This window comes from Trichomycterus rosablanca, chromosome 3 (genome assembly GCF_030014385.1).
Source record: "Trichomycterus rosablanca isolate fTriRos1 chromosome 3, fTriRos1.hap1, whole genome shotgun sequence".
NCBI lineage: Eukaryota > Metazoa > Chordata > Actinopteri > Siluriformes > Trichomycteridae > Trichomycterus > Trichomycterus rosablanca.
In genome coordinates, this window is record NC_085990.1 from 28,119,681 (window position 1) to 28,147,290 (window position 27,610).

General features: G+C 38.8%; 1 protein-coding gene across 1 annotated transcript in view; it reads right to left on the reverse strand.

Annotated features, from left to right (window-relative positions):
• plod2 (procollagen-lysine, 2-oxoglutarate 5-dioxygenase 2) overlaps positions 1-26,017 on the reverse strand; it is a 79,355-nt gene extending 53,338 nt beyond the window's left edge. Inside the window, exons 1-2 of the mRNA XM_062992289.1 lie at positions 25,933-26,017; positions 563-654 (exon numbers count right to left, since the gene is read on the reverse strand). Of these exons, the coding sequence (XP_062848359.1) occupies positions 563-654; positions 25,933-26,017 (177 nt within the window). The remainder of the gene's footprint in view (positions 1-562; positions 655-25,932) is intronic.
• Between the last annotated feature and the right edge of the window lie 1,593 nt (positions 26,018-27,610).

Consider the following 27,610-nt stretch of genomic DNA (forward strand, 5'->3'; position numbering starts at 1 on the left):
CCTACTGAAGAAGAGGGATCTTCAAAAAGTTTTCCACACTTTTATATTTTCATTGAAATAGGTGAGGGTGGGAGGAGTAGTAATTGGTTGTGTCTGAGAGACTGAGGGAGAGCTTATAGTCCGGATTTAGCGTCATCTGATTTCCATCTTTTTGGACCACTCAAGGAAGCTTTAAGGGGAAGAAGATTTTCTTGTGATGATGTGAAAGCAGTGGTGCATTAGTGGATACGCGCTCAACCAAAAACATTTTTGGCTGATGGCATTAAAAAGTTGGTACGATACTGGGAAAAATGCATCAGAAGGTGACTATGTAGAAAAGTTATGTCATTTGTTTTTGAAATTCTTAATAAATAGTTTTTAAAAGTGCAGAAACTTTTTGAAGAACCCTTATAATTTAGGAAGTTATTTAGACCCCTTTATTTGGTGACTCTACATGAGAATTTCAAGAATGCTGGAAACAGAAGTCTGACTGAATGTCTGATTCTTCCAAGTCTAATAGTTAATCAAATTAAGACCAAGTAAAAATTTACCGGTACAATAAGTATTAGGAAAGTAGTCTTACCTTTACAGAATATTTGAAATAATTTGCTGACTGCATGAATCGAAGGAAGCCATCAGTCTCTTGTGTGGCCACAGTAAGGACAAGAAGCTTTTCTACAAAAAGAAAGTAAGAAAATAAAGTAATTTTAAGCATTTTAATGTACACTAAATAGATCAACATTTGAACCCTCTGGTCAAGTTTGGGGTAGATCATTGTCATTGCAGGATTACGTTCACACATTTACAGTACATTCAAACCTCAGCTTCACTGTCTAACATGTTAGAAAAATGTTTAACTTACGACCTTTTTATTATTCACATTATGGTTTATGGTTAATCAATGAGCTTAAGCAACCAAACAAATGTATTTCACAGCTTCTTCAACAAAACATGAGGGCTTGATAATACCTGGAGTAAGGACACAAAGACACTTGTTGTTTTACTGTACTTTTCACTGTGTTTTGGTCACTGATTACAGCTTACTAGTCTCTTAACTGTACACCTGTGTACTTTTAATACTTTTGTACTTAATACTTTTTGCTTTAATGTATATTGAGATGCTGTAGTAACTGACTTTCCCTATGGGATTAATAAAGTTGTCTGTCTGTCTGTCTATCTATCTATCTACAATGCGTGATAACAGAGTATATGTTCCTAATAAATAGGCCATTAATTTAACACTGCTGCATCTGATACACCCATACCAAAACAACACACACCATGTCATTAACGTGTCATTGCAGTTCAGATAATCGTCCACCACTTATTAATCATCTGGTCAATGGGGGTCTTATGAATGAGGTACAGAGGAGTGGCTAAATGTAAAAAAAAAAAACAGATTGTAATAGGGTAGACCGAGCTTTGCCACGAATGTGCCAGGTGGCGCCCCGCATCTGCAAGGATGAAAGAAATGAACCTAACAAAAGTTTTTATTAAACCTCAATACTTGAAGTACATTATAGTCTAAAGCAATAAACTAAAATGAATGGAAACCAAAATAATGATTGACAGTTCAAAACAGAAAGGACAACAATCACATTGTTATCCTAATGTCAGCTACTTGATTTACCAGTGTCTGACAAATGAGGCTGGACTAAAAAGAAACCCCTCCAGCTGAAATTTATTTAAGTTTAATGAGGCACAGAGACCTATTTTAAAGTGCTGATTAAAGAAACCAGCCCTGTCAGTAATCTGCTCCTCATACTGCAGTCCATGCCCCCTACCAGTCTACACGGCAGATGGGCCAGTTACACAAATAGGCTGCAGTAAGTTTTTTTCTGTATGGTCAGCACCTTATAAAACAATTAATAAATAAACAAACTATATAGGTGTACCTAATAAAGTGCTCAGTGAGGGTAAATAAATGACTTTTCCTGAGATCTGACTCACATGAAACATGGCCACTAACTTCAAGCACAATTAATTAAATGCTTCTGGATAGCACTGGAACCAGGCAACCTCTACTGGTTGAAACCCTGCAAAGTGACAAAAAATCACTTTGCAGGCTTTCAATCCATTGCAGGGATACATAGTGATTCATTTGCTCACACATCGGTCCATGGACTATTGTGTTTCAAGTCCCTTGAGTACCCTGAGAAAAACCACATAGATACTGAATAAACAAGACAAACTCATCACAGTCAGTGACCAGTGTCGAGGATCAAATCCAAGTCTAAAAGACCCAGCTGCTCGACTGTGCTATCCGTTTAAATGATCTATGGTATCATCATGGGAAACACTAGCCTGGCAAAATATTTTGGTTTTCTTGGAAACCACTTTACCAACGTTTGTATGTTGTTTTTGCCCACAGCATGAAATAAAAGGTCTTGAGTTACTTGAAACGGAATTTCAACCAAACCTCAAACCTATGTCAACAAGTAGGAAGACTGATTCAAAAAGTCCATTACATCTTCAAGCATAAACAGTGTGAACTCAAAGAAGCTACCCTCAATCATGCTTTGAGTTTAAGAATTCTCCAGAACTTTCAAAGCCAAGTGAAATTCTCATGTTATTATTATTATCATTATTATTATTATCATTATTATTAATGTATCCACATTATATTACACAGAGGAATTGTTGTATACTTTTATTTTATTCATTCACCCACTCACTCCTATCTATGAACAATGTATAAACACATTTTTGGGTGACAAAAACAGAGTACCTAGAGAAAACCTATGCAAATGTAAATGAATCCAAAATCACAATGACCAAAGACAGAACTTGAGGACATCAGGTCCCTAAAGCTGTAAGACTCCCACACTATCAACTGTGCTGGACCCACACTAGCTGCTGCACAGTTGTGCCACATGTTAATAATTTCAGATTATAAAGAAATGACAGATAAAGAAAATACAAGTAACACCCCAAACACCCCAAAGCAAAGCAGAATTCTGTTTGAGTCCTATTTTTCCATTCATCCAAAAGAGCTTTTCCATCAGACACTGACAGTCATCCTGGAACAGAAAAAGTCCTTCCTCAAACCGTTCCCACAAAGTTGGAAGCATTCAATTGTCCAAAATGTCTTGGTTAGCTGAAGCATTACATTTTCCTCCACTGGAACTATGGAGCTTAGACCAACCCCTAAAAAAACATAATATTATCCTTCCTCTACCAAGCTTTACAGCTAGCACAATGCAGTCAGGCAGATAATGTTTTCCTGGCCTTCAACAAACCCAGACTCATCCATCCGCTGTGCTGTTTCCACTGTTCCAGACTCCAGTGCCAGCGTGCTTCACACCTTTCTATCCAACCTTTGGCATTGTGCTCGGTGATGTAAGGCTTACAGCTGCTAGTCCATAGAAATCCAAAAACTGGACTGAATGAACACATGAATTTAACTATTAAGACTAATAAGACTCACTAATTTTGTCCATCATAAAATCCTATTTCAAGAAATGTTTGACTGTTTGGTAAAATGTAAGTTAAAGAAGACACCTATAAATGCATCTCAAATACTCTTCATGGATACTGCTTTTGTACCAAATCAATGTGTTGACATCACCTGTTTGAAATCACAGCATTTAATTCAACAATTGATTCAATTATTCAACTTAATAATAAGATTTTTTTTTTATTTCTAGATACCGCCATACCATAGCATAGTTAATACAACAGCTGTAAGCTTCAACAGGCAGCAAATTATATAATATTTTTCACTGCTAAAAGCGCTTTGAAGCGCTGTGCAGATACAGCTCACTTGTTAACGAGGTAGCATTAGCATAACAGTGTTAACAAATGAGAGAGGTTTTCTCGATATGGTGGGGAAAAAATAAACAAAAACAGCAAAGAAATGAGCCATGTCGGAAGTTTAGAAGTGTTTTTGCTTTTGACACAAATTAAAACACTATATACTGTACAGTTTGTTGGGGCACGGTTGTTGCAAGAAAGCAACTGTTTAAGCCACGTTACTACTGGGGCGAAAATACTTCAGTTTAATCGCTATACCGACGTTATACCAACAACACCAAAGCAAGCTGGTAGCGTAAATATGTAAAATCGTCCACTTTTCTACAACAGACCTGTAATCAAGTTGTACAATCAGTGGAGTCGTACCTCAGTATAACGGTATAACTGTGCACCTCATCAGTGGTGACTGCGAGACTGCAAACATTGTTTTATTTGCTTAATGGAGAGTTAATGGTAATTGTATAATACTTAAATATTATATTAATAATAAACATTTTACATATTGCACCTGTTTCTTGCGTACTGATTCCATCATATATTGTGTCATTTTGTGGGGCCAAGCAAACCTTATAGTACTCAAGACCTTCATTATATACATGGTGAAATGAATTTTTTTTTTATTCTATGTACTTATGACAGCAGAATCAGACAGACATATAAAAAGTCCCTGTCATACAAAAAACATAACATACTATGCTAGCACATTTGAATATCGTATCGTATCTCAGCTCTGCCATCCAGCTGGGCTGGGCGGCTATATGAACAACGTTTGGCTGTTGTTCATACAGGGTTAGGAAGCCAAATAGGGACATCATAAGTGATGCAATTACGACCTCTGCTGGCTGGTTGATGGCATCTGCACAGAGTGGAGGAATAATGCTGCACAGGGCTGATTCGCATATGAACTCGGCTGGTGCAGGTGAAAAAATGTGATCGGCTACTGCTCACGTATCAGAGGGGATGTGTGTCAGTTCGCTCTTTTAAATCAGGGCGGGGGTCTGCACCAGTAGAGAGAAAGCATAATGCAATTTGGTAAAAATGCCAATATAATTTTTTTCCTAGTCATCTCAGATGTTCAACCCCCAAAACCTCAGATCCTTTCAGTAAGTAAACTGTGTTTAGACACTAAAGTCTCATTGAAAACATGCTGTACCATCAAGAGGTAAAACTTGTACATTTTCACTTCTGATTATGTAATGGTTTGTCTATTAAATTAGCAGAACTGTAGGCAACTGTTTACTGAAGCATTACTGTGTCAGGGAATGGAGCATTACTCTGCTTACACACATTCCTATTTAATCTCAGAAAGACTTGACCAGTGAAGTGAGGCAGATTAACATCTGGAGAGGTCATTACTGCTGAACATCTGTGTTCATTGTAATGGGAGACATTCCAGAGACTTTATTCTTTGAGACTGTCTCACAAATGTAATGTTAAACCTAAAACATGGTACTGCCATTGCCAAAAGTTTTGAAACTGACACAAATTTTGGTTTTAACAATGTTTGCTGCTTCAGTTTTTATAGTGGCAATTAGCATAGTCGCTAGATTGTTATGATGTCAAATCAATTAATTAAAAGTCATTCCTTGCCATGAAAATTACTTTTCTATTGCATTTGAGTCCTGCCTAAGTGATCCTTTCACTAGCTCAGGCAAAAGTGTTAACAAGGACAAGGCAGCTAATATAACTCTGTCATGCTGATTGATTTAGAAGAGCAGACTGGTTGCTTTAAAATGAGGGTGATGCTTGAAGTCATTGGCTGAGTCCAAAATCGCATACTTCCATACTGAACAGTACGCGAAAGCAGTACGCAAGAGCGGGTAGTGTGACGAATACATAGTATTCATTAAACAGTATACGAAAAGTACCCGGATGACCTACTGAATGGGCTGTCATTTTTGAGTATGCAAACAATGCACACTTGTGGTCCGATAATCTATCCCATAATTCAACTGAAGCTGCAATAACTGTTATAACGGTGGCGATGTGACGTCATGCATGACGTGACGTTGGTGAGATGGAGGTTGTAGTATGTATGAGGTTGCGTGCATACTGCACACTTGCGTACTGAAAGAGCCTACTGCTTTACCGACCAAGCAGTGCGTACTGCCTCCAATTTAGTACATACTGTTTAAGTATGCTAATTCGGACGCCGCCAACGTTTTCTTCTGTTGACCATGGTTACTGTGCAGTCATCATTGCTTTGCATCAAATTAATAATGTAGTAATAGTAGTGGTAATAATGTTGATAATGGTGGTGATAATGGGAGTGGTAATTATAATGGTAATAATAAATGTGTATATTGATACTTTACATTATACTGTTTTTTACTCACTATTTGTATATATCGGTGGCCCCTGTATATCCCTCCATTACAATTTTTTTTTCTATATTGTGTGGTTGTGCAATATGTGTAGAGTACTATGTTTTGCTGCTGTAACGAAACAATTTCCCTCTGAATTAATGAAGTCATCTATCCATCCATCCATCCATCCATCCATCCATCTATCTATCTATCTAAAGAGGATTCAGCTACAGGATTGGGTCACCACCAGTGCAAAGCTTGCTCAGTAAAGGCAGCAGGCAGGTGTGAGTGCATCTGCACGCACAGTGAGGCAAAGGCTTTTATAGGATGGCCTTGTGTCAGGAAGGGGAGCAAAGAAGCCAGTCTAACAATGCTATAAATTCTGATGTCTGGAGCTTTAAATCATGTTATGTACTTCACTTTTTCACTGAGAAAACAGTAAGGTCATGAATTTACCTCCACAAAATGTAAATTGGCAGCCACTGTATTTATTCATTTATTCATGTTTGTGTTTAATCACCACCTTATCCTGGTCAGGATCATGGTAGGTTCAGCTTCCCCAAAAATCAATGAGTGCAATGCAGTAACACACCCTGTAACACCCCCTCCCCCAGACTTAGCCAGTAATGTCTTTATGTAGATGCACAACCGGCCAATACCGCCACTAGGGATTCAATCCCAGTGGTGGCAGGCTAGAATAATTTACTGCTGTGTCACCTGAGCACACATCAACTATTTTTTATATTATATCCAGAATCCCAGATAGCAGAGAGGAGAAATCATTGCTGTCTAGTAAATGAGCCTGGATGACTTAATTTGGCCTGTAGGTAATACAGAGGAATTTTAGCCCACCTCTCTGTACACATTCCTGAGCTACAGTCAATAGGTCACTAGTGGGGGTGATGGTTGAATTAGGGAACATAACTATTCCTTTCTCCCCTTTCAGACTTTCCTACACACAATACCAATTGCTTTGACCCAGGTGTGACCTGATCCCCAATTCATTGAAATACCAGCTATAAATCAGCAGACCACACCAGTGAACTGTAAACACAGCAAAAGCAAACAAGTTAGCACAAATCACTCGTGATGGCATATGTGTGAGATCCCTTGTTTTATTTTCTAGATCACACAGAACACTGAGTGTCTGACAGGACATTCCAGGCCAAAACAGCTGGAGACACAGTGGCACAATCAGCAAACATTTCTAAACCCTTTTTTTTACCACTTAAGACTACAGTGACCATTAAAATGAGTAATCAAGTCAAATTTATTTGTATAGCGCTTTTTACAATGAGCATTGTCTCAAAGCAACTTTACAGCATCTAGGACCAACATACCAAAAACCCCTGTCGAGCAAGCCGAGAGCAACAGTGGCAAGGGAAAACTCCCTTAAAATTACAGGAAGAAACCTTGAGAGGAACCAGACTCAGCAAGGACCCATCCTACTTGGGTGGACTGGAGGGTATGCTAATGCTTTGTCTCCTCATACAATATAAATCTAAACACTGAACAAAAATGACCCACACATCAGCTATTAACATTAATTGTATGTCAAATACCATGCCAGCAGTAAAATTAAATGTAAGCCAGGGTTTCTCTTCCAATATCAACGGCTGACCACAAAAGTGCTATTTTGACTGAATGGGCACAAAATTACCCGTCAAACTCCAAATTCTTGTAGAAAGTCTTCCCAGAAGAGTAAAGAACGTTATAGCAGCAAAAATAGGGAAGGGGGCTTCACATTTATTTCCATGGTTTTGGAAAATTATGTCCATCAAGCTCATGGTCGGGTGTTTTCACACACTTTTGATGTATGATGATGTAAATCAATTTAAGCCCAAGGACAGATTATTCAACTTAACTCATAATGGCACATGTGTTAGACTTTTATTTTCTTGACCACAGAGGTCACTGAGTTTGTCTGACAGGCCATTTCTAAATGTAAGTTTCCTAGGTGAGAGGCAAACATACCACCACAGGCCAAAACAGCTGGAAATTAATGTTTCGTAGTGGTTTAAGTTAACAGAACCAGCAAACTTTTGCAGTTTTAGGATTACTGCAGATGTCTTCCGTTCACACGGAAAACGGACCAATCAGAATATATATATATATATATATATACAGTATATATATATATATATATACAGTATATATATATATATATATATATATATATATATATATATATATATATATAATATATATATATTTATTAATTTATTTATTATTATTTTATTTTTTTATTTTTTTATTATTTTTTAATCTGTGTTAACACTAATATTTCTCTAACAAAATACAGTGGTACCTTGTAACTTAACAACCCCACTAAACTCAAAATGCCCTTGGTCGAGAAATTTGTACCCTTAAACTCAACGTTCACCTTTTTTTTTTTTAAACTGATTTATTTAATTTCAAATTAACAATGAACAGCCACTTTGTTCAGCACTTGGCTTGAGTGGTGCAGTAAGACACCATCAAAGTGTGCATATAAGGCGAATCTGCATTTGTGTCAAATCCACTCTGAAAGCTCCACATGTATCTGTGTTTATCTGGATTTTTCTTCTGTTTCACTTTTGAACTTATGTTATAGCTCGAGGTTCTGAGAAATTGTAAGAATTATTTTGAGAGAGAAAGTCTAAAATGCTTATCGTTACAAAAAGCTTAACGTGACTTCATGTATTACAATTATTACATAGAAACACTAATTATTACTGCTCATAAGTTCTCTCCACTTATTAAACTTCTCGCTCATTTTAGAACAATAAGTCACGTTAAGCTTTGTGCAACAGTTATTTATTTTTAACTGTTTTTCAATTGTATTTCAGTGTTTTTATATTATATTTGTGTTATTTTTAGTGTATATGTGTCAAAAACAACCCCATTATTTTACATAAGTCTAAAATATATGCCATTCCACAGGACCATGTAATGCATTAACAAGTTTCCCATACATCCTTATGGAAAAAAAAACTTGAAACTGAACGCCTTTAAAACTCAACGCCACTCCAAGAACCAACTGACGTTGAGTTTCAATTTACCAGTGTAGTTCATTACCAACTGTTCACATATGAACCAATGCATTTACAGTGCACACATGCATTTACACAGCAATTGTACTGGGTCTTGACTGTAAGTTTCTGTGTAGGTTTACTAGGCAGTTTTTTTTGCATTGTATTTTCCCTATATTTCCTACAATGTAATTATTGCCGAATTCTTTTCACTATCATGTGCCCCCTCCTACATGCAGGCAGTCTGCATCCACATTCAAGCTGGCAGTGTGTTTACCCACTTTACATAAACTGGTTTATGAAAAAAAATAGTTATGTTATTTTTACCACATGAACTAAAACTCTGAAAGAAATCTGATAACCAAAAAACGTACGCTAACTCAATAATTAAACTCATTTTTGCTGATTTCTACAGATGTTTATGTAAATGCCCTTGATGCAAGCTAACCTAAACAACTGATTGATGGAAAAACTTTAGGTATAATTATAATGCATCTTTTAACAGTGGCTGTTTAACAATGCATAAATAAAAATAATGAATACAATTTAGAAAAAACAATTCTTACTAGTCATATTTAATGTGCACTCTACATCACCCTGTTTTTTCCTTCTCTTAACATATGGTGCCAAACCAACAGTCTTCTCCTCAAGTGTGTAAGCTGAATGATTCATCTCTAGGCAGTCTAACCTTTCTTCACCAGATGGAAACAGTTCTCTCTTTCCAAACTGAGTGAAAAGTCATTAACCAAGAGCACAGCCACTGTATGCATTTAGAATCACTCAGGTTAGCCATGTGATTTAAATTCTAATAATGATGTTGTGGTACAGTGAATGCATGTTTATGTAGTTGGTCCACAGCTGCAGCCTAATGCATTGCAGTCTCTTTCTGAAGACATCCAAGGCTCAGTTGTAGCCTGTGAGTGTAGTGGCAGGCACAGAAAGGGTAGCTTCTCAAATTTGTTGTAAGGCTGTTATGAAGTTGGATGAAGTATTAAAGAACACTTAAGAGTGTACTCTTAAGACTGGCAAAACTGAAAAACAGTCAATGCGGGAGGAAGGAATACACTAGGGACATGATGCCAAATCACACACTTGACCATTTACTCATTGGCATACAGTGCTGAGAAAATGTATTTGCCCCTTTCCTATTTTTTCCTATTTTTTGTCACACTTGGGTGTTTTAGATCAAGCAGCCCTTTGTATTAAACAAAGACCTAAGTAAACTATTTTTTAATTGATGACGTTTAGACTTACCTTGCCTTATATGAAAAAGTAATTGTCATGTAGTTTTAAATCAGCCAGTTAACCAAATTATGTGGTCTATTTTAGTTCAGTTTCACTAGCCACACGCAGGCATGATTACTGCCAGACCTGTTTATTCTAAACACCACTTAAAGAGAACCTGTCTGGCAATGTGAAGCATGCTAGAAGCTCTCAAAAACAGCACAAATGGTCTGGAAAGGGTTACAATGCAGTAGCTCAGGCTCTGGGACTCTAGTGAATCATAGCGAAAACCATAATACATAAAGGGGATTAAACTTGCAACAGTGGTGAACTTTGCCACGAGTAGCCAGCCTACCTACATTTCACCAAGAACACATCAAGAACCCATCCAGGATGTCACAAAAGAATTCAGATGAACATCTAACTGCTAACTATTTCTTCCAATCTATTTATTGCCAAATCCCATATTGCAATTCCCTTGGCCAAGGAGCACTAAGACTATTGTGTACCCCCTACAACATGCAGGCAGTCGGCATCCACATTTTAGCTGCAAGTACCAGTGGGTTTACCCACATTACATAACTTGATTCATGAAACATCTAACTGCAGGGCCTTCTTTGCCCCTATTTTAAATAAATATGCACAATTTTACAATAAAAAATACACCAGGCAAAAATAGTTTCCATTAGAGAGTTGAAAGGTGCAAACCACTGCTGATTAAAAAAACACAAAGGCTTGTCTTGCATTTGCCAAACAACATACACTGCCTGGCCAAGAAAAAAGGTCACCACATGCATTTACATATAAGCAAATACAGTAGGTAAGAGCCTCCCATTGAACAATTACTGCATGGGTGATTATGTTTCAGCTGGCAACAAGTTATTTAACCCTAACTGATGCAGTGAGTAGCTTCTCATTTGTTAAACAACCATGTCAAAAGACACATCCTGTGGTCGTGGAAAAGATGTTAATCTGTTTCAGAAGGGTCAAATTATTGGCATGCATCAAGCAGAGAAAACAACTAAAGAGATTGCTGAAACTACTAAAATCGGGTTAAGAGCTGTCCAACGCATTATTAAAAAGTGGAAGGACAGTGAGGAAACATCATCTTCGAGGAAGGAATGTGGTCGGAAAAAAATGAATGATCGGCGATCACTTTGGTGAAATCAAAACGTAGAAAAAAACTACAGTAGAACTCAGGGATATGTTTAATAGTGAAAGTAAGAGCATTTCCACACGCACAGTGCGAAGGAAACTCAAGGGATTGGGACTAAACAGCTGTGTAGCCTTAAGAAAACCACTTGTCAGTGAGGCTAACCGGCAAAAACTGCTTCAATTTGCTAGGGAGCATAAAGATTGGACTCTGGAGCAATGGAAGAAGGTCATGTGGTCTGATGAGCCCAGATTTACCCCGAACAACCAGGTTATTCCATCAATGGAGTTTTTCTTCCCTGATGGCACGGGCATATTCCAAGATGACAATGCCAGGATTCATCGGGCTGAAATTGTGAAAGAGTGGTTCAGGGAGCATGAGACATCATTTTCACACATGGATTGGCCACCAATCCAGGTCCAGACCTGAACCCCATTGAGAATCTTTATGATGTGCTGGAGAAGACTTTACGCAGGTCCAAATCTCCCGTCATCAATACAAGATCTTGGGGAAAAATTAATGCAACTCTGGACAGAAATAAATGTTGTGACATTGCACAAGCTTGTGGAAACGATGCCACAGTGCCATAATCAAAGCTAAAGGTGGTCCAACGAAATATTAGAGTGTGTGACCTTTTTTTTTGGCCAGGCAGTGTATAAATGACCCGGGAATTTTGAGACAATATTTTATGGATTGACTGATAAGTCAAAGTGGAAGACCTGGGCTCACTGAGTGGTGGACACTCAAAAAAGGCATAAATATAAACTGCACATTTACACATTGCCATGGAACACTTAGAAGAACCAAATAAGTGTGTAATAATGTAATTTGTAGACTTTAGTTCTGCATTTAACACAATAATCCCACAGAAACTGGTCATAAAACTGGTGAATCTGGGCAGTGGTTCCACTGCTTGTTCATGAGTCATATATTTACTTATAGGCCAATCACAGCAGGTCAGAATTTAAAACTATACCTCCTCCATTCACATGAGCCCTATGCTTTTCACACTTTCACACAGATCAATTTCAATAATTACATTTGCACATTACAATACCACAATTACAATACCACAATAGTTGGGCTGATTGCAGACAATAAGGAGATTGCCTACAGGTGTGAGGTGGAACATCTGGCCAAGTGGTGTAGATACAACAGCCTGGTCAATAAACCAGATTGTCAATAAACTTCAGGAACAAAAGAAATAGGTCACCCCCCCTAACCTAACACCCCCCACCCCCCGTGTTAAAACAGCTAACATGGACCTCAAACATTTCACACCTGGTGAGACACTTTTTCCTCAGAAAAAAGGCTCAGCTCCCACAGAAACTGTTGGTGTTCTACAGAAGCACAATCAAAAACATCCTTCACAGTGCTACAGTGTGGTATTTCAGCTGCATGGCCATCGAGCACATTGTTGAAAGGGAGCTTCCAAACCTGGACACTTTATGATAGTCAACTTTGGACGAATACTAGCAGCACTATCGCAGACATAACACCCCCCTTTGTAGAACCGCTACCATAAGGCAAACGGTTCAGGACATTATTAATCTGGGCCAATAGTCTTAGGAACAGTTTTTTTTCCCCAGAGCTGTGGCCTCTGTCAGGCACCTCTCTGCAAAAGAGCTGGAAAATACATATACTGTGCACACATTATGAATTGTGGAAGAACAGGACATGTATACATGCGCATAACCACCTGCACTCTTAGTGACTAAAACCAAATACTATGAATGTCACAATTACAGTCACTTCATCCCACTGAGCGCATGGGCTCAATGTTGCTTTGATATACACCTCCTTCTGTCTCCTCCCCTTCCCTCTGATCAGTCTTTATGTTTATTAGTCCCAGCTATTCATCATGTCTGACTAGGCATAACATTATGACCACTGACAGGAAGTGAAAAACACTGATTATCTCTTTATCACGGCACCTGTTAGTGGGTGCCAAATGTGAAACTTACTAAAACTGCAAATTTTTGTTTGGTACAAAAAATACTGAAATGTTGTGCAGTAGAACATTCTTCCCTTTAAACATCCACAGCATTAAGATGTTTTCCAAGCAGAGATGAGGTCTCAAGTCTGACTTGTACTAAAAATGACTTGTATACAACAAAAGTCAGCATGTGTTAACATTAGTTACGTGTGACAATTATATATATATATATATATATATATATATATATGATCCGACATTATTCTGATCATGTCATTTCTGCTCTCTAATAATGCTCCGGCTGTCTTAACCCGCAACGCACGCAATGGGTAAATGTTCCAGCCAGCTTCCGGCACAGTGATGAAGCGTCGCTCCCTACTCCCTTCTTTGGATTGGAATCTCACTTAAAATGAGTGCACTTCACTGGAACAGCTGGTGTGAATGGAACGCTCCTACAGAACTGGCGCTAATGGTTGGAAGAACCGCTTTCTGAACCAACCAGACCTTTAATGATTAAAATGTTTAGTAAGAAATGCTGTTATTTGCATGTTTTTAGTTTGCGTCACACAGATGTGTCAATGAAACTTGATTCGCTTTCTAATGAGATAGTGTTTTACTTCACAACCGGGAAATGTTTGGAAGTTTTTAATTACATGCACACATTTACAAAATAATGAATTATATTTCTAATGGGACACACGTTTATATATTTAATAGCATCTGGAAGTACAGAAGTTAAGGTAAGCATTGGCTATGGATTTTTTTGCTGTGTTTTGGATTTTGGCCGCTGTGCCTGATTTATGGGGCGCTTTTGTTTTGCAATGAAAACAAAACGTATCAGTTAAAGCTTTTAACTGGTACCTAGGAAAGTAAAACGGCAAAATACAGTCGCTAATCTGTTGTTGTTTTTTATCTGAACTTACAGATTATTTGTTTATTTCTACGCTACATTTCCAATATATGTTTTGTGTATATTATATTGATTCGTGACTTGACCCGGACTCTAGCCTAAAGACTCGTGACTTGACTCAGACTCTAGCCTAAAGACCTGTGACTTGACTCAGACTCGTATTTTGTGACTTGTGAACATCTCTGTTTCCAACACATCTGAATGTCTGATAGGCGAGTATGTGGATAATAATCTTGTGCTTGGACCTCTCTCAGCACTACTCTATTAAGTCAGGCATGCAGCAGACATGAGTCTGAAGAAGTGATATACAGGAGCTGTTGTTCTGCTCTGGAAGAGATTGGATACAGCATGTGTTTATATTCAAGGTGCTTATATTTTATGGCACTGTTGCTTTCTAAATCAGCAGCATGTGTACTAGATTAAACAAAGGCTTGGTGAAATAGTCCAATGTGTTTCAGAATACATGTGACACAAATAATAATTTAGCAGAATGAATAACCTTAATTTTATGACAAAGCAGCTTTTGTTTTAATATTACAGGAAGTCTCTTTTCAATAAGTAGATGGACTACACTATCTACACTAGCAGCTTTAACATTATCTGCTGGGACATTGTGCCACCCACACACTTCAAATAAACCTAGACAACAAACCAACCAATAATTCCACACAAAAAATAAATCAGAGGAAAAACCATAGGAAGTAATGCCTAACACGCGATAGTGAAACCAGTCTGAAAACTAGACACAAAGACATTCCAGGACACCTCCAGATTTTTCCTTTCTACACCAAGGTAAGCGTCATGTGTTTCCACTCTGGACCCAGTAACCTACTTCATGGCCCGGGAGCACCAGAATCTGGCGGAAACAATTATCAGTCAGACGTTATTTCAGCTGTCCGTAACTAAAAAAAGAATTGTATTCTCCTGTGTATCCTAGGAGCTGATGGTGGGTAAAACCCATTCATGCATGTAGACCCAGAAACCACGTGGTGTTTCAGCAGAAGAACTGCTTATTCAATTACACAGCTCCATGTCAGCTACAAAGACAATCCTGTGACTACCAGGGTGTGATGTCATCTCCATCTGGCAGACCTATAACAACTAAGCATCCACCCTAAAGACATGGGACAAACCAGCCTTTAAAACATCCCAGCAAGACATAAGTCTAAGATCAAAGAAAAAAGAAAACATTTAATTAACTGACAGACTTAAGGTAGTGATGGCAACAGCACATCCTTCTCTAAATTAGGTCATAAGTTGCCGTAGGAAATTCTTTATAAGGGAAAAGCCAAGCAGGACAGGAACAACTCAGCTTGTTTATTAAGGTATTAAGGCTTCATAAATAGAAGCGTCAATGCCACAAATGCTTTTCATTACACCACCACAGAAGCCTCAGGGACAGATTAGAAAGACATGGTTTCAAATGTTACACTACTGTACACAGCTGTATTGTATTAATATACTACAATTAGAAAGTTTTCAATGAAGTTACATTAAGGTCCCTTTAATTAACTTTAATTTCGATTCTCATAGGCAGGGTCACGAATGCTTATAAAAATTGCATCTAGAGAAAGCAGACAAAAATGTCTAGGAATTGCACTGGAAACAAGTAGAGCTACTTGTTTGCTGGAGAGAACCAGGCAAATGATGTTTGTGATGATCTAAACAATTAAGGCAGATCATTAAAATGTTCAAAATCTGTATTGTGCAGAACTATCTCCACCAGCCCCATCACTGTGCTGCCCCTAGGTTTGATCCAAGGCTCAAACAAACATGCATTGAAAGATGATTGTCAAGGAATAAACACACACAACTCCTTGTGCTGATTGATTGCCAGACCCATGTTGTTTGTTATTTTTAAAACCCTAATTATCAAGATCACCATTGCTAAGCAGTGTATAAAATGTATTATTAAAATAACTTTGTAGCAATATTTTGGAGAAAACCCTTTCTGGGACCCTGTAGACAAAAGAAAGGTCCAAAAACACACAATTTGACAAGTTTAGTGTGGATGAACTCCAGTTGCCTGCACAAAACCCTAAATTAAACCTTACTGCACACATTAGGGATAAACTAAAACATCAACTGGGAGACAGGTCTTTTTGGATTACCTCACAATGCACTTTTGCCTGAATGAACACACATTTTCACAGACAGACTTACATTTTTGGTTGAAAGCCTCTATTGAAAATTGGAGGTTATTATAGCTGCAAAAAGAGTCAGCTCCATATTAATGCCCATGGTTCTGGAAAGGGATATCCAAGAAGCTCTTGGTCAGGTATACACACTATTACTCACTATTTTATTTTGTCACTATTTTACATACACACTATTCTACGAGGAATCTTCAGTCTGAAAGACTGAGAAAGCTTATAGTCCGGATTTAGCGGCATCTGATTCCCACCTTTTTGGACCACACAAAGAAGCTTTAAGGGGAAGAAGATTTTCATGTGATGATGATGTGAAAGTAGCAGTGCAGCAGTGGCTACGAGCTCAACCAAAAACATTTTTTGCAGATGGCATTAAAATGGTATGATGCTGGGAAAAAGGTGACTGTGTAGAAAAGAGATGTAATTTGCTCTTTTGAAATTCTTAATAAATAGAGTAAAATAAAAGTGTGGAAACTTTTTAAAGAACCCTTGTATTTTGTCAGCTGTCAAAACATGACAGCACTAACCAATTTTAAACAAGAAACATTATTTTTTGTTTATTTTTTGTTTTGATGTTTAAGAGTATTAAATACTGCAGTTTTAAAAGTAGTTGAAGAAAATTTTATGTTAAAGTGTACAATGTCCAGGAGTGTCCAATTATTGGAAAAAAAAATCAAATGTTTTCTGTCCAAGGTTTTTTTTTTTCCTTTGCTCTGAATAGGGCAGTAAAAGGGCACATTTGACAGTATGGGTATGTCACACATCTCTACTTTTTTATCTCTAAATCAATAACAGTTAAAGTAGCACAACCAGTTGAACTACTGAAATAAGTAACAGAAACATGACTTAAGTTGTACAGCACAAACACATAAGATGGAATTGAAGGACTCATACGATGCAGTTTCTTGCAATTAGTCGAATGGTTAATCTACATCTATAACAGGGCGGCACGATGGCTAAGTGGGTAGCATTGTTGTTCCACAGCAAGAAGGTCCTGGGTTTGATTACCAGGTGGGGAGGTCTGGGTCCTTTCTGTGTGAAGTTTGCATGTTCTCCCCGTGACTGTGACTCCGGGAGCTCCATTTGCCTCCCACAGTCCAAAGACGTGCAAGTGAGGTAAATTGGACATACAAAATTGTCCATGACTGTGTTTGACATAAAACTTTGTAACGAGTAACTACCCTTTCTGTCATGAATGTAACCAAAGTGTCTAAAACATGATGGAAAAATGTATGAGAGACCAATAGTCAGCAAGCTAAACCTAGCTGTGTGCAGAATATTCTACATGTGTATTATGTGTTGAGTACATGTAGATGTAAAAACAGCTAACAAGACAGAGAAATTACCCATTGTGCAAACTGATTGTATATCACATTCCTGCATTTTTAACTGACCCCAGCTGCACTTGCCATAACTGCATCATAACGTCTAGCAGCTGGTTGTTTGTATGAAAAAAATGCACGGCAATGGGAAAACAGACTGCTGGTGTGGTCCTTTCCACAGAAACAGCAGCAAAGAAATATACTGTACACAGGCAGATTACACAAACACAGGCCATTACAATCAAGGACGTGGCAACGCGTCACTATGTTTCAATGAGATACAATTGCAGGGTTCGAACTGCCAGCGGTCACAGTTAACCAGGCTTGGAGTGCTATCCGCTGACTATGCTGTGATATGAAAGCATATGATTTACTAAAGCATGGAACTTTTAAATCCCCTAAAACTTTGAGAATGTCCAGATTGCATTGCTGTGGTAAAGCTGGAAATCAGAACTGTCAATGCATGTAATCTTATAGGCCATGCAGAGTGATGTAGATGATGCAGTCACAAATTTACAATGTCTGTATCTACATGGGTTTCCTTTAGGTACTTCACTTTCCTCACACCTACCCAATATATGACTGTAGGTAGATTGTCTACTCCAAATTGTCCCAAGGTGTCTGCATTTAGCAGACGCCTTTATCCAAAGTGACTTAAAATTGAAAGTGTATTGCAAGCAAATGAGAGTTGAGGGCTTTGCTCAAGGGCCCTACAGTGGCAAGCTGGCAGATGAGGGGCTTGAACCAGCAACGCTTTGATTACTGTACCTTAACTGCTCAGCTACCAATGCCCTGGTGCCCAGGTTGTATTATTGTTACCAGTGATTCTAAGAAAATCTACATACCCACTGTAACCATCAACTAGATAAATTACAAATTAAATTAAATATAAGATCAGATATAATACCCAAAACATTTTAGGTATTAATGTGCTTAGGTCATGCAGTGGTCTACTACTCTAGGAGACTCCACCATCTTGCACTCTATTAGTATTGCCTTGCACCCAGTGTTTCTTGAAGAACCACACCAGAATAAAATAGAATGTGCATATAATTACCTAGTTTAACAACTTTCAATTGACATATAAGAGAAATTTTACCTCATAAATCCTTATATATGCCATCTTTGTCAACCAGAAACCAGTGCCAGTTGTGCTCCAAAGGACTCCTGGCCATGCGAGGGGTATTTTTTTGCACCCCCTTACCCCCCACTCCCACCCAATCTTCACATCTCTTATCTTCACATTCCTTTGCTGCTTGCACCACCCTGCTCTAGGTGGACTGTCACACGCCCACAAGCAATGTGCCGGCCACTTCTTACTCATCGGCCACCAGCAAGGGCTCACACAGAGCTTTATCATGTACAAAGAGTCATTCTAATCTACAACAATCAGCTAGCACCTCAGCCAGCTACGGGGATGGCATTATGCAGCAGCAGGTAGATCAAACATAAACATGGACAATTATGTCTATCGGACGCCTAGCTAGGACAGTGGCATAGCTGAGATTCAAAATCATATCAACACTTAGCAGTGGTGTGTGGCATCACAGACTACCAACAATATCGAGGCATTTTAGAAAAATCTCCAAACATTTTCTTTTGGGGACAGGTCAGGACTGTAGTCATGCCTTTGTAATGTGTGCAGCATGTGGTTTTGCATTATCTTGTTGAAAAATGCATTGGTGTCCCTGTTGCTCTAAAATATCAGTGTACTTTTCTGCATCAATACTGCCACAACAGAAGTGTGTAAATTACCTTTGCCAAGGGCACTGACACAACCCCATACCATGACATACCCTGGCTTTTGGACTTGTTACTAATCTGGATGGCCTCTGAGCTTAGAGAACTTGACGCCACTTCTGGACATAGTTACCTTATGCAGGGCTCTAGAGTGCGACCAATTTGGTCGCACATGCGACCTAATTTCTCAATGGTGCGACTAAAAAAAATCTCAGGTCGCACCGGTGCGACCAGCAGTTCAAGGGGAAAAAAGTCTCCGCTACTCTGAAAGTCTTCCCGTGGTTCAACAGCAGACACACATCAGGCCCATATCATGGTCTAAACCAATCAGAGACAGTGAAGAGCGGGACAATATTGTATCGGTGATATGTGAGCGACATTCAGCTCAACCAATCAGAATGCAGCACCGGACGTTCAGTTAGTTTAGTTTTGTATATGAGACTCACCGGACGGCCAAAGTATAAAAGTTAGGTTTCTGGAGCTAGGCAGTTTAAAGTGTTGTAACGCTTACTGAAGTCCTGACTAAACCGTTACAGTGAAGTCTACCTTGTCGTGTGCTTTTATTCCCACACATTCATCACCACACAGCAAGAGACCCGTAACAGTGGTGAGCCGACCCTCTAGTAGCAATAGGCTAATGCTAGCGATTAAGTGCGACGATAGCGAAAGTAAAAACACAATAATATTTTCGTTAAGTAAAATATAAAAATAACTAAAAGACAGTGAAGTGTTAGAATACATGTAATCAAAATACACAGTGAGTGCACCGCAATCGATTTTGGGAATCTGTGTAAAAGATCCAGTAAAGCCGATAATATAATGCACTTTATTTAAGATTACACTCTAACACTAGAGCCCCATACACACACAAAAAAAATAAATAATAATTATATATATCTACATATATATATATATATACATACATACATACATACATACATACATACATACATGAATAGATATACTCTATTATTATTGTTATAATTTTTATAATAGTGTACTATAATGAGATTATAATACTATAATTAACTGTAAAGAGCATGGGAAAACCATGGCCGTCAAAATTGTATTTGTGACTGGTTCTAATACATTTTGAATTGAAAGGATGAAAAGCACAATGCATCTATAAAACACATTACATGCCGCAGTAAATGCACTGCCCATGGGTCCCCTCTCCCCACTGCCTTTCAGCGGCAGACAGCAACAAACATCAACAGACGAGGCCATGTTGACCAGACTGTTATTTAATCATTTACAAGTCAATATTGCCTATATGGACAGCGAAAAAACAAGTGAACCTGTAAAACTAAGGTGTTAAATGCGATGCAGTTGAAAATTAGGGTGCACCTAACTTTTGTGCTGGTGCACCTAAGAAAAAAAGTTAGGCGCACCAGTGCAACCAGTGCAAAAAGTTAGTCTAGAGCCCTGTTATGGCTTCTTTTTTGCACAGTAACGTTTTAAGTGGCATTCGTGAATGTAACTGTGTTGTAGTAATCCTTTGCCCATGTGTTTAATTCAGATATTGATGAATGATATTATGCATGGTAGATGGAGAAATATTCAAATCCCTTCCAATCAATTACTGCTTTCAACATTTCAATAATTTCCCCACACATTTGTTGACAAACTAGAGATCCTCTGCCCATCTTTGCTCCCACTTGGATACTGCTTTTGTACCAAGTCATCACTGAAATATTACTTCAAATCACACCATTATCATTATTTAGTTTTTGGTTACTATTTCAAGACCACATTAATGGTTTTAAAATAGAATGCACAAAAAACAGGTGTCCTCATACTTTTGACTATACCATATATAATTGTAGTGTGTTCAGACTAAAGGTCAAGTTAACACTTCATAAATCTACTGATGGAGTAAATGCAACAGCATTGCTGAGGCTGAACTGCATGAATGTAAGCTGTAGCCTGAGCATCATCCATGCCTTGGCTAAACCTCAGGTAGTAAAATGTGGTATTAAGCACACCCAAGGGTACAAAGGGCCTTTTAAAGCAAACAGTAGCACCTGTGTAGTAGACCCTCTGCACAGCATGACACGTAAACTTCATACGTAAACCAGAGCAAGGGGGTTTTACATAGGGCTCTACTGTCCTACAGAGCTGTGTTTAAACAGCAAGGTACAATGCTTAAAGACTTCCTTCGCTGTTGGTATTTTTGCCCCAAGAACAGATCACAGATTTGTTCCCGCTGAGTCTTCAAGTTCTGTCTGGCTCAGATCCATTTATACAGTCTGGTTTTGTGCTTCTGTACGGAACACACACTGTGCTGAACAGGACCTGGAAAATAATGAGTTTCTCACCATTTGTACTGTGCTAGAACTGCTCTTAGATAGAGAACAAATCTGAAGCATATTCATAATGCTTCTGGTTCAGAGTGACCCTTCCGAGTTAGCTGTCTGGGTGTAATGTTTCATGTTCTCCTGTGTGGTTTACTTTTACTAATCTGCCTCAAGTGAAAGCTAAGTGATGAATATGTGAGTATTGGTGCCTTGCTCTCAGACATTCTGGGTCATATCAGCCCAATGGCAACCCTGATTAGACAGAAGTGGTTACTAGAAATGAATTAAATAAAGACCATCACTCTCTTTCTTGATATACACATATACACACATGTAAAGCCAGAGACGATCGCTCATCTATTGCTGCTGTTTGAGTTGGTCATCTTCTAGACCATCATCAGTCACAGGACACTGCCCACAGGGTGCTGTTGGCTGGATGTTTTTGGTTGGTGGATTATTCTCAGTCCAGCAGTGACAGTGAGGTGTTTAAAAACTCCATCAGCGCTGCTGTGTCTTATTCACTCATACCAGCACAACACACACTAACACACAACCACCATGTCAGTGTCACTGCAGTGCTGAGAATGACCCACCACCCAAATAATACCTACTCTGTAGTGGTCCTGGGAGAGTCCTGACCATTGAAGAACAGCATGAAAGGGGGCTAACAAAGCATGCAGAGAAACAGATGGACTACAGTCAGTAATTGTAGAACTACAAAGTGCTCCTTTATGGTAAGTGGAGCTGATAAAATGAACATTGAGTGTAGAAACAAGGAGGTGGTTTTAATGTTATGGCTGATCAGTGTATATGTGGTATTTGAGCAAACAATAATTCTTTCCAAACATGAGTTGTATGCATACACTGGGCTTTTTGCACATATTATGGATGATTAAGTGTAGACAGATGGGCAGAAATGTATTACATTTATTAAACATTTATTGAAAATCGGAGTCTAAATTCTCCTTTATGACATGCATTTGCCCTAGCACTTAAAACTGAAATCAGGTACATCCAGTTTGCTTTATTTATCACTGAGATGCACCTAGATCTGTCTAGAGTCCACCTGCTGCAATTAGAATTGATTGGACATAGTTTGCAATAGCACAGGTCTGGGTCTATGAGGGCCCCTGTATTTTACGGACAAAAACTGAGCCATGATGTCCAAGAAACTGTCTGTGGATCTCTGCTCTGATTTGTGTCTTGACATAGTTTGATAGCACAGATATAAAACTTGAGTGAGCTACTAAAGGTTTTAAAATAGGAGAAATGGAAAAATAACTTGGAACTGCCTTGAACCTTCCTAGAGTTGGTGGTCTAGCCAAATTAGGCATCTAGCCATGAAGGGCTTTGGTCTGGTAAGTAAAATAGGACACATAGGTCCCTAAAAAAGTTCCAAAAGTCTTGTGCAGAGATGGAAGGAGCTGTTAGATGGAAATTCATCTTTGCAACACTTAATAAATGAGGTCTTTATGACAGAATGGCAAGTTGAAAGCCACTATTAAGTAAAATGCATATGATAGCCTGCTCTGAGTTTACTAAAGGGCATGTAAAGGACATAAGGAAAAAGATTCTCTGGTTTGATGAGGCAAAAATTTTACGGTTTGGGCAGAACAGCAAGAACTAGGTCTGGCAAAAAACAGTCCCAAATCCTACTTACGGGTGGTTAAGTTTGTGGGTAAAAATGGCAAATCCACAATTTCAAAATCAAATTGTGCAAAGTGTGCAAAAAAAACATCAAAGGGTCTGAATCTAATTCTGGAAATATGAGAACTGAGCACTGAGAAACACCACGTAACAGAGAGCACACGTCAGATCTATAACCACTAATAGAGACAAACTAGTTACTAGATATGATTGAAACCAGGCAAGTGCAGTTCTAGATATGCCAGTCAAGCCGAGATAGTAGTAGGTAATGCATACTATATCAAAAGCTGCAGAAAGGTCCAATAAAACAAGTAAATTCAATTAACCTTGATCAGCTGCTGTAAATTATCATTATAAATTATCAGTTTCAGTGCTGTGATATTACCTAAAGCCAGACTGGAACGCCTCAAACAGATCATTTGATTCAGTCCGCTTTAGTATTTTGGCGTGAAATGGTAAATTCGAGATTGACCTGTAGTTTGCTCATTTCTCAGGGTCTACGTCATTCTTCTTGAAAACCTGAAAAACTTGAGAAATGCCAATTTCAAACAAGCTGGGACTATTCTTGAACTGAGTGATGCATTGATAACCTGAGTAATGAGAGGGCAAACTGAAGTAAGACGCTTTTAACCAATGTGTTGGCATTGGGTCTAGTTTGCATTGGTGGCTCTAGAAGTCTTGATAAGCTGTAAAACACAGCAGTAAGAGTGGAAAAACAGATCCAATTGAATTGAAAAGATGGAGGATGAAAATTCAGTGAAGCTGGGGTATGTTCAAACTGAGAATAAATTGTATCTATTTTTGTAAATTGTCTTTTGTGTTTTTAGATCTATTATTAGAAGGAAATAGAATAAAACCAGAGTTTTTGGGTGGAATAAAAACTCAGAGACACAGGGAGCACAAACAAATCTCCACACCTACAGTTTTTAGAGGGGATGATGGACAAAGAACACTGGCACTAATATAAATTGTTAGCCATAGTACTAACCAGGTATATACATGGCTGGATTACTGACCGGGCCAGTGGGGCCAGCGCCCAGGGGCCCTTGAGGTCAGGGGGCCCCGGGGGGGCCCTGGCCCAAAACATTTTGCGATGCCTATCAACATTTATGATACAATATATTTTTATTTCCGAGGGCCCTCCATTTTAAGGATCCTCTGACTATTAGGGACTTTGACCCCAGGGCCTCTTGGGGGCCCTAGCCATGCTTTTGGGGCCCCTAGCCATGCTTTTGGGCCCCTTATGAAAATGGATGAGGCGTTGTGGCACTGCTCTGACTTCGACTTCTGGCTATTAGGGGTCCTAGGAAAGAGGGGGGCATATTTTTAGAGGGCCTTGGTTATGAGAGCCCCTACCAGGGGGCCCTAGAGAAGAGCAGGGCATACCATTAGAGGGCCCTTGATCACGAGGGCCCCTGCTATGGGGCCCTTGACTTCCATAGAAGTCGTTTACCATGGCTCCTTGACTTTCTAGGGACCTACAAATTGCCAGGCAAGCTACCATATTTCATAACAGACGTTTTGTTGCAAATATGCGATTCAGGCCCTTACTTAATGTTTCTGAATTTGTATTGTTTCAAAATTATTATGTTCAATTTCTCTTAAGCGCAGAGACACAAATTAATTTAGCAATTTTGCAATTATTTAAATTTAAAACAAGCAATTTCAAGCAGTTTGAATGCATACACACACTTAACTGAGCTATTTGATGTTCTTTTCATGCCTGACAATATGTCCAACAGTGAGCTCACTTTAAAGGCTAACTCACTCGCTGCAGCATATCCTTCAGATCTGAACATGAGCCTGGCAGATGAATTGATACAATACAAATCATTCATAACAGAAAAAGAAAAATGTCCTAGTAAAATGCTCAAAACCATGATAAATTTGAATTTACAGTCAACCTTTCCAAATGTCTACATAGCACTTAGACTTAGCACCAGGGGCCCAGACTATCCTTAATCCGTCCTTGGGTATATACTATACTATGATTAAAAAAATACTTCCAAGCCACAGAACACAAGATGAAAAGCATGGTATTGGTTTACTTATTTAATCATTTCTTTTTTTCTGTATTTTAAGTAGTTATTAACAGGCTTGTGAAGTACCACACATTTGTACTGTATTATAATAAAGTGTAACTTTAGTATATAAAATTAGAATTATGTTAATGTGTGAAGTGCATTATAAACACTTTAAACAGACAAAAAAACATCATTTTTTACATTTAACTAATATATATATATATATATATATATATATATATATATATATATATATATATATATATATATATATATATATATATATAAATTTAAGACTTTGTGTTATGACTCAAGCCTCGTCATTAGTAAACATTAAGCAAACCAAACAATGTCTCTTCGAGGATGAACCTGTATGGAATATTACTGGAGCTGTGTGCTACAGAAACACCAATACGCATAGATCTACAATAATAATAACAATATTATTAATAATGACAATTCGTTACAAGGCAATCTTACCTGTAGGAATTGGGTCGCGGATGCCATGAGTCCAGTGCAGCAGCGTTGCCAGGATAAACACAGGAACCCCACGGAGAAGCACCATGGTCAGACTAAAAGAAATCCTGATATAGAGGACAAAAAAAAGCCCTCACTGAAACGACAGGATCAAGAACGAGCCCAGTAGCATGAGAACAGAATGGAAGAACAAGCACAGGTCCGTCCTGTCTGTGCGCTTTACCCAGGTTGCTGTTGTTCAGTTCAACAAAGTCCGACTGTCCTGGTGGGGAGACACACTCCAAACGGCGCTCAGCTGGACACTGGGTGCAACAAGTCAAGAGCAGTGAGAAAGTGAGTGAGGGAGTGAGTGGGAGTGAATAAATAGATTAAGTTCCAAAGGCAGAAGGGGGAGGTCCCCAAAGTGTGGCTACATTTGCCTTAATGTTAATTTCACAGCATCCCCTCCTCCAGCTGGGTGGGGGTGCATTTAGTCCTTTGTGGAGTCCAAACGGTGACATTAAAATGATCGTAACATGTAATTTTTTTTTACTGTATAGAGACATTTAGTAAAAACCCACAGGAATGCAGACAGTAACTGCAGGTTATTTAATTGCCACGTGTAAGTGTTTATAATACAGTATACATATACGTTTTCCTCAGAAACATGTTTCTGTTTTCCCAGTTTGTGTAAGCAAATGTTATGTATAAATTATATATTCTAGAAAAATCTATACAGTTGTTGAGCATTTCTGAGATACACCTACCATACAGATGCATTTGTTTGTGTCACGTGGGAAGAAAGGGACACAAATGCAGAAGTAAAATTATAAAAAGATATTTTATTTAATTAATAAGGACAACAGAAAAGGTAAACAGCTAACATAAAATAAAACAAAACCCAATCGGAAACTCCGACGGAAGCTGACAAACACCGATCTGAAAAGGAGAAAAACAAAAGAGAAAGGTTACACAACGGTAAGGCGTGGATTCGAACCGGGGATGCTGGCGTGACTGCCGATTACTTTCCGGAGTTGCCACCCAGCGGTTACAGAATCCAATGTTCCGTTTAACTAAAGGCACTGATGCCGAAATTACCACCAACGCTAAAACAGCGCGGAGTGAAAGCCGCTAATGCTAATGTTAGCGTTTTAAAGAGACAGCGATAAGGAGTCTGCCCAGCAACTGCACGAGAGCTGGGCAGCTGTAGAGAGTGTGGATTCGAACCGGGGATGTTGGCGTGACTACCGAGTACTTTCCGGAGTCGCCACCCAGCGGTTGGAGAATCCAATGTTCTGTTTGACTGAAGGCACTGATGCCTAGGATATAACCAGCGCTACTAGAGCACTGAGTGAGACCGCTAAGCTAAAGCTAGCGCTGAAACAAACAGCAGTTCGAGGACTGCGCGGCGTCGCACCACACTATTTCTAAGAGGACGAAAGAAAACCCTCATACCTCAAACCTTGCGGTTTTACTTACCCTAATGGCCTAGCGCCACCAGGGCTACCACCTATAGCTAAACAACAGTGTGGACGAGCTGCCACAAGAGACCACAAAACAAACAAAGGTGCGACACCCACTGCTGTGTAGAGCTGGCTTAAATAGCCAGCCCCACAGCTGTGGGTGATCAGCACTAATTGGGAGGTCTGGTATAAGAACCCTTTGTTTGCTGAGCTCTGTAACGTCTGTTTCGCTGGGAACC